This window comes from Centruroides sculpturatus, unplaced genomic scaffold (genome assembly GCF_000671375.1).
Source record: "Centruroides sculpturatus isolate CEXI.00-Female unplaced genomic scaffold, Cexi_2.0 scaffold800, whole genome shotgun sequence".
Taxonomy (NCBI): domain Eukaryota; kingdom Metazoa; phylum Arthropoda; class Arachnida; order Scorpiones; family Buthidae; genus Centruroides; species Centruroides sculpturatus.
In genome coordinates this window covers 113,063-121,904 of record NW_019385047.1, presented here as the reverse complement: position 1 = coordinate 121,904, position 8,842 = coordinate 113,063, and the positions used below count along the sequence as shown (strand labels likewise).

Below are 8,842 nucleotides of genomic sequence, written 5' to 3'. Positions count from 1 at the left end.
AGATTTTAACTCAATTATTATCGTGTATTAATTAAATAATTTTAAAAATATAAATGTTTATATTATTTAAATAAATTAATTTAAAAAATTGAATTTACGGGAATAAATTTTTTTATATTAAAATGTCGTTGTACGTCGCGCGTTGCCGTGATGACATTGTCAGATTGTACGAATTTTGACATTCCAACCCGTTCCCATTAATGTTATTTTTATAAACGAAAAAATTAAAATTAAGACTGTCTTTAATTAAATTAATAAAGAAACATTCTACATATTTCGTTTCTTCAAAAAAGCTGACAGAAGAGGTCCCCTAAGTCGAGGGACCCTCTGAGTAGCTCTGATTACATATCTATATACAGTCGACCCCCTATAACGCGGTAGATACGTTCCGCTTTATAAGAATTTCGCGTTGCAGGAATCTTCAAATACATGAGCCAATCACAGCCCGGCACGTGTGTAGTTTAGGGACTACGGCTGTTTGAAAGGTTTTCTTCCATAAAATTAATCGATTCTAGACTAATTTGACTCAACAGTTCTAAAACACGTATAATTTTTTGGGAATAATCCGTATAAACTATGCTATAAACAAAAAGTCGTAGGATTACTTACCGAGTGTGCACCGTTCGACGTCGCCGCCACTGCTTAAGTTTGTTTTCATCGCGGAGCAGCACACCAAATGGCGGATGCATTTTCTGATAAGTTATTTTTCTGCGAAAAATTCGTTGAACTTTGGAGACATCATTAATAGAAATAATTTTTATGGCTGTTGAATAAGAAATGTTTCTTTCAAAAGAAATGTATAAAATTACAGTACTGTATTAGACTTACAGTATCTAATTTAGGCCTGTATATTGTACAGACGATAGTAAACTCAACTTATCCGCCTAAACTCTCCATAGCGTGTAAGTAGTTCGGCTGCTCGTCCACTATTGATCCAGATTCGACCAATCCTGTTGCGTCACGAGTCGGCGATGACGTTTTACTGCATTTTACGAGTCTCTTTTAGCGTCTTTATACGAATACGGTCGCAATTTTTTCGCCGCAATATGCGAATCTGCATTATATGAATGCTATAACGCATTCATATAATGCATTATTAATTATATTTTATATGCGTTATAGGGGTCTACTGTATATAATCGAGACGAGTTGATAATAATAATCAGCGCAGAGCCCAAACAGTTAGAAGTTGAAAGTTGAAATTTAGTACACAGTTAGAATACGTCACGAGAACGCACACTAAGAAGGAATTTTTCGAAATCCCCCCGGGGGAGAGGGACAGGATTAAGGTTTCGACAATGGAAGTTTAAACTTGCAGCCCGCATTGTGACGGCTGTGTATGGCTATACTGTATCATCATCAGTCTGATTAATTGTATCCTACTGTATTGAAAAACCTACAAAATCGTTAAGCACGGTTAAGGCGCGCCTAAGCACGTTATTGCCCGGAGTCTTTAGAGCTCCTCTAGTCCAAACAAATCTGTATTCGTGGAACACTGCCAATCCGAATTGTCGGATAATTATCTGCTACTGTTAATATCAAATAATCACAGTATACCCGTTTTTTTTTTAACTCTCTCCTCCCTGTGGGCACTAAGAGGGCCTCTTTTGCAAGCCCATTATGGGTTCGGCCAGGCCCACAATGGAGCTGCCGGGTGGTGAGGGACGGGGCCCGACATATCCGAACGGACCACCCCCCGAAAAATCCCTGGGAATTTTTCGGCTCGTTCGGATTCGTGCCCGGGTACAAGAGAACGGTAGGCTGCCGCCTTGACTTCTCGGACATCCAGCCGCCGAGTAGACCCCCTATAACACTATAGCTGATTCCGTGTTATATGAATTCCATGTTGTACGAGTGACTTAAATTTTACAAATACGTGTACCGGGCTGTGAACGGCTCACGTATTTGTAAAATCTAAGTGACTCCCTGGCAAAACGTCGCGCGTTGCCGTGATGACATTGTCAGATTGTACGAATTTTGACATTCCAACCCGTTCCCATTAATGTTATTTTTATAAACGAAAAAATTAAAATTAAGACTGTCTTTAATTAAATTAATAAAGAAACATTCTACATATTTCGTTTCTTCAAAAAAGCTGACAGAAGAGGTCCCCTAAGTCGAGGGACCCTCTGAGTAGCTCTGATTACATATCTATATACAGTCGACCCCCTATAACACTATAGCTGATTCCGTGTTATATGAATTCCATGTTGTACGAGTGACTTAAATTTTACAAATACGTGTACCGGGCTGTGAACGGCTCACGTATTTGTAAAATCTAAGTGACTCCCTGGCAAATCGTCCACGCGACACATGGACGATCTGCCAGGGAAGAGTGCTTCACGGGAGGTCTTTTATGGTAAACTGGCCCATATTTCGGTGTTTCTAACTCAAAAAAATCCAGAAAACTCCATGTGGCCAGCCTGTTGGCCAAGCGCAAACCCTCGATCAACTACGAATGTTCAAAGCATCGAGTGCCGTGACGATGCCAAAGGCCTCAAAACAAAATCCAAATATTCTTGTCCATCAGTGGTCGAATGGACAAGGATATTCGGCTTTTGCATCGAGGCCTTTGACGGCGTCACGGCACTCGATGCTTTTATCTGTGTCTTTCCTTCAACACTTTTCGATTTAAAAAACTTTTTTACATATAATTATACAGAACTATATAATTGACCAAGGTGCCACTGTTTTATGAACACGCAAAATAAAACTTAGGAAAATGGGCTGTCAAGAAGTACGAAGTCAAAAAAGATTGGAACCACGGATTTAGATAATGGCATGTATTTGAAAGTTTCTTCAATAAGTAAAACTATTTCAAACAGTAATTTGGAGAGTTTTACATGTTATTCTACCTGCTCAAAATTATATTTTGAAGGCAATCAGATTGCATTAAAAATAATTCAAAAAACACATTGTATTCAATGAAGTATACTTTACTAAAAGGAGTTCATCTTCACTCGCCTCTAGTTTAGAATTTTTGAAAAAGAAATTGTTTGAGAATGGGTCATAAATTCGTTTGGAAAAGGTAAACCAATTTTCTGTGAGAATTTTTCAAATACGTTGTCAGAATGCATGTGTCAAGTAAAATAAAGTTCAATGAAGTGGGATGAAAAATCAACAAAAACAATTCAGATCTCTTAAGAATATATTTAAATAATATAACTCGGCAAGAATTATTAAATCTGATTACAGCTTTAATGAATATATTAACCGAAAAAAAGGAAATAAAAAAGTTCATGAAGTCAAACATGCAGTTTCGAATGAAGGAAAGACAAATAATAAAAATAATATAATTAAAGTAATTAAAGAAAACTAAAAAAATTAATAAAGCCAAAGAATATTTAGAAGTTAGAGAAAACGAATGGGGTGATTCATTTGTAAATGATTTGAACGAAATTAATGATAAAAAAAACCTAGCAACGAATTGCATAACGTTCCTTGCTGTTATTAAATTTCATTTTAAAAATAACTTTTATATTATTAATCATAATAAATAAATAAAAACTAGTAGAACCAGGTTAAAGCGTAAAGTTCAGCTAAAATATTTAAATATTGATTTTAATATACAGTTAAACTTTGCAATTGAATTTTCTATATATTATGATGTTTTAATACAATTTCTAAAATATTGTTTATCACACCCTTCCGTGTTGTAGATAAGTTATCGTTTTTGAAAACTCTAATGAAGGAAATGTTTCTTTCTAGTTTCAAATGCATTTCCTTTAACCATTATTTATCAGATAATTTGTTTTAATTCTTAATAACTCTCTAAGGATTATTGTTCAGTACAATTAAACGATGTTTAACATTAAACCTTTAGGATTTTTTACTTTTATGTTATTGTTTATTTTTTCTCTGTCTGATGATTTTTACAAAAGGTAAAATTAAATATTCATAAACATCATTCTAAAAATATATTAATAAATTTTCTTGAATTCAATTTTAACAGATTGGAAGATTCTGAATCAGGTAATTTCATTTGTAATTTTTCAAATGAATGTTTCTTTTTATTTAATTAATAATCACCTCTTGTGCCAGGTGCAACAAGAGCAACGTGTAAACTATAGAATTTATTACATATATAATATTATTATAATACAAAATTTTAGATTATCAAAGTGTGACTGAGATAGTTAGAGAAGAATCCGTAGATCAAGACGGAAATAAACATAATAGAGGTAATTTAGTGTTTAGTGGTTCATTAAAATTATTTCTTACATTCGTTGATTAATAACAATCAAATTTAAATCATATAGAATAATAGCATAGTTTTATAAACTAATTTTTTGGTTTTAAATTAATGCTAAAAAGACTTGGAATTCGAGTTCGAATTCTGGTCGAAACCTCAAAAATAGTGTATTTTCTTTACTAATCGACCGTCCAGTAGCGCGTTATAGATTCATGGGGCACAGGAAAATTTGAATTATGGGGCCCCAAGTACAGTGTTGAGGACTTAAGACATTTTTCTTCGGGGGAATATTTTGTTTTAAAAGACTGTTTTGTGGCCCCAGGCAATTGCCCTTTCTGCCCGTAGGATAGCATGACAGAATTCATAACAGGTCTGGGGAAAACCCTCTTCAAAGCTCGCAGAACGGAAAATATTGAGAATTAAGGCGTTAAAAATAGATCTAGATTTAGAAAAATGTTAATTCTATGTAGTCTTTCTACATACAATTATATCGATAGACTACTTAGAGTAATACAGTCGACTCTCTCTATAACACTGTTGATAATTCAGTTTTTATATGAATTCCATGTTGTACGAGTCACTTAGATTTTACAAATATGTGTGCCGGGCTGTGAACGGCTCACGTATTTGTAAAATCTAAGTGACTCGTACAACATGGATTTTATATAAAACGGAATAATCAACAGTGTTATAGGGGGTCGACTGTATACTATATTACCTGCAAAGCATATGCGAAGCAGGGTTAATTAAAAGAGGAGTACCTCAAGCCAGTAGCATTTAATGCTACAGGTCAGAGGGAGTGCTCCACTAAATGTAAAAAAAAAAATGTAAATGTAATGTATACTATATTTTATGTAATTAAGTTGTAAAAAGAAATTTCGCTAAGTTATTTACTATAGCAGCTACATAACTTTGTAAATTAATTTCTAGAATTTGAAATTAAGAAAACCGATGTTACAAATGAAAGAAAGAAAAGAGATAGTGACAATCTAATTGGTAATTTTTTATTTCTTAATTAAAAATAATATCTATTTCATATTAACTTTTATAATAAAATCAATCGAGATTTTATCGTCAATTTTAAAATATTTTTTTAGAAAAGTTTTCACTTATATTTATATTTTTGAAATACATTTTAAAATTAAAGAAAAATTAATGATAAGACTCGGTAGAGGCTAGCCACCAAGTAAGCGAGAGAACGGACGAACAAACGGCTTAACAAAGCAAACCTTACTATACTGCAATTAGAAACACGTGACGAAAAATTGCAGTTCGGCATTTAATTAATATTTTAAATATTTCTTAATTCTTAATTTATATTAATTCACATTTCTCAGACTTATTTTAATTACTCAGCATGTAACCTTGCCAGTCCACCTCTTCATGGGACATTATGGTGTAGCCGTTATCAACGGTAAGTTTTCCTGTATCTATTTACAGTTTATTTTAAAATTAATTAATTTAAGATTTAAAATAATTTCACAATAAATTTTAGTTATAGATTCTGTAGAGCAATATGTATTGAAAATTATAAATTTCCGGACGGTTCAACCATTAAAACTTATAATTGCTCAAAGAATGGATTTAAGTATAATAAAATCGAGAAAATTCCCGATTGCCAACCTATAGGTAAGGAAATTAATATATTAAGTGATTAAACATTACTTTATACTTTAAATATAATTAAAACATTTGACTTTTAGATCCTAGTCTCGTTTGTGAAATCGTTAAAGGAAAAGATCAGCTTTCTCTATGTGTGTCTGATTCAAGTACTCTGTAAGTTATGTTTATTTTTCTATTTAATTTTCATTTTAATTATGTTAAATGTTATATTGTCATACATACTACGTATTCTGCACATTCGATTAATAATAAAATTAAATTCATAGGGTTTAAGTTATTACATTCATCCCACTGGCATCTGTCTGTTCTTTCTTAATTTTGAGAATGGAGTTAAATGAAAGTTGAGTTCAGATAAAATAGGCCCGATTAACTATATTCGAACTANACTAGCACAACTCCGTTGTTAACAGGAAAAATATAATTTACAGGGACTAACTAGTAAAATTGAGAGCGTTGTGACAATGTTACAATAAATAATTCCTCATTTCTTTAAAACTATACAGTATTATTTTTTTTCTATATTTAGAAAATGTATAACTCAGTGCAAAAGAGGATATAGATTTCCTGATGGTTCGAGAAAAATGACAACCATTTGTACTAAAAGTAATGGTAAATATGACCCTGCAAAACGAATACCTGACTGCATTTTTACAGGTAGAAGTCTCTATTAAAATTTTTACAGTCAATTAAATATTATTATTAATTCTTTTAAATTTCTGGTTATCATTTGTTATTGTTAAATAAGTATAAAATTATTTTATTAGCATTATTAATGATTTATAAAATACCATTAAAATTTTGAAATAATTTATTGATAATATATAATCCAAACAAAAACATCCGAGATGTAAAAAAATTACGCCAAGTAAAAGAAATTATGATAATTTGGACGACAGTCAAATTTTTTTTATAAGGAGTATTCTTTGGTAAAGATAAGCTTGGCCCTTCAAAGCAAAATGTAAAATTATTAATTTTGTACGTAAAAATCACCTATGAATGAATTAATGAAGATTTTATTCGTTATTAACATTTATATTTTTCCATAAAATTCATCCTTAATCTAAAATTAAGCTTTTTATATTTTTAATTACTATAAAATGGCAAAAAGTTTTTAAAACAAAATCTCATAACAGATGGCGCCACATATTTTTATTTATTTTGCTTAATAATATAAAAGTTATTTTTTTAAATAAATACTCATAACAGCCGGGAAAGTTACGCAACTCTTTGCTAGATTTTTTTTGTTTGCATATCAATTGTTTTTGTTACTACAACAAAACCTAAGACGATGATATACGAACGGTTTGGCCACTGAACGAACGCTTTCAATATGTCGTTAGTAAAATTAATGTCTTTAAATTCTAGATCCGAAATGTTATTTTCTGATAGATATTTTATCCATAATAGAATTTACATAGTACCAGATAGAGGGGTATCAGCAAGGTTATTTAACTCTGATCCTGATAAAACAATACCTTATATTAAAAACGTAAGTGATATAAATGAAATAACTTCTGAGAAGCGATGAAAACTTTTTGTTTTCAACTTATTTAGTATTTTATTCGTAACTTTAGAATAAGAATAAGCCGATATTTGTGAATGGGCATAAATACAATGAATAAATTAGATAATATGTATCGTTCGCCCCGTTCCCTCTTCTGTGAGTATTGTAGCCCGCCTTCCAGAAATAATCATGGAAATAACTAAAAACACTTTCCAGTGTTTTTAGTTGGATGGGCTCAATCTCGTGATTAACCAAGGACTCCATCTTGTTTCTCTCTTGATCTAACAGTAAGTTTCTTACGTTAATAAATAAACTTACTAACGAAATTCAACATTAGTTTTGCACATTATTGGGCTGTAATTTTAAAAAATTGTACACCTATACATTTCCACTGGCTTTCGTTTGTCTGTTTTCCCTTAAAATCTTGAGAACAGAGTTAGATAGATGACCAGCATGACTATTTTTAACAGAAATGCATGATTTACAAGGAAAAGACAATACTAAAATTGAGAACATTATGACCTTATCATAATAAATAATTGCTCACCCTTAAAATATAAAGCTCTAAATTATATGCAAACAGTAAAAATGTATATTCAATATATTCTACTATACTATGAATCAATTTTGTTGATGAATTTTGGTTAAAAAAATCATTTATATTTATTTTAGGTGATGAAGATGAAGGTCCTTCCGAACTCATATTTGATATTGAAGAGTAACAGGAATATAAATTACCGAAATATTAATCATTCTGAATATTACATTCTATTTTACTCGAAATAAAACATATTAATCCAGAAAATCGAGAATATAAACTAATTGAATTATTTACTATGTTACTAATAATTTTTAATTCCATATAATAAATTACATGTATCAATAATATGTAACCGGAGCTACGCAGAGGGCCCCTCGCCTTAGAGGGCCTCTTTTGTCAGCTTTTTTGAAGAAACGAAATATGTAGAATGTTTCTTTATTAATTTAATTAAAGACAGTCTTAATTTTAATTTTTTCGTTTATAAAAATAACATTAATGGGAACGGGTTGGAATGTCAAAATTCGTACAATCTGACAATGTCATCACGGCAACGCGCGACGTACAACGACATTTTAATATAAAAAAATTTATTCCCGTAAATTCAATTTTTTAAATTAATTTATTTAAATAATATAAACATTTATATTTTTAAAATTATTTAATTAATACACGATAATAATTGAGTTAAAATCTTAAATAAAAAAAAAGTTTTAAAATGAACAGACGAACTTTCGTTTCCATAGCAACTGAGGTAACAAGTCATTTTATCGTCTGCTTCCGATATATTTGGCGCCGGTAAGTTATTTTATATTTTTAATACGTAAATAGAATCTTGCCAATTTTTAAACTATCATCGAAATTAAAAATAATAGTAAAATAAGGCCCCGCTTTGTTAAAAGTATACTTGGGTGAGGTGGTGGGGCAACTTGAAAATTTCAAATAAAATATATAGGGGAGGACGGGGCGAGTTCGTCAATTACAT

General features: G+C 31.1%; 1 protein-coding gene across 1 annotated transcript; it reads left to right on the top strand.

Moving 5' to 3' along the window:
• The first annotated feature begins 3,002 nt into the window (after nucleotides 1-3,002).
• Nucleotides 3,003-8,058, top strand: LOC111633881. The gene is made up of 9 exons (XM_023378523.1): nucleotides 3,003-3,028; nucleotides 3,953-3,972; nucleotides 4,113-4,181; nucleotides 5,123-5,188; nucleotides 5,549-5,606; nucleotides 5,688-5,821; nucleotides 5,896-5,968; nucleotides 6,342-6,469; nucleotides 7,992-8,058. Exons 1-9 carry the CDS (start codon nucleotides 3,003-3,005, stop codon nucleotides 8,039-8,041), a joined length of 624 nt encoding a protein of 207 aa, XP_023234291.1. The 3' UTR covers nucleotides 8,042-8,058.
• The last annotated feature ends 784 nt before the right edge of the window (nucleotides 8,059-8,842 follow it).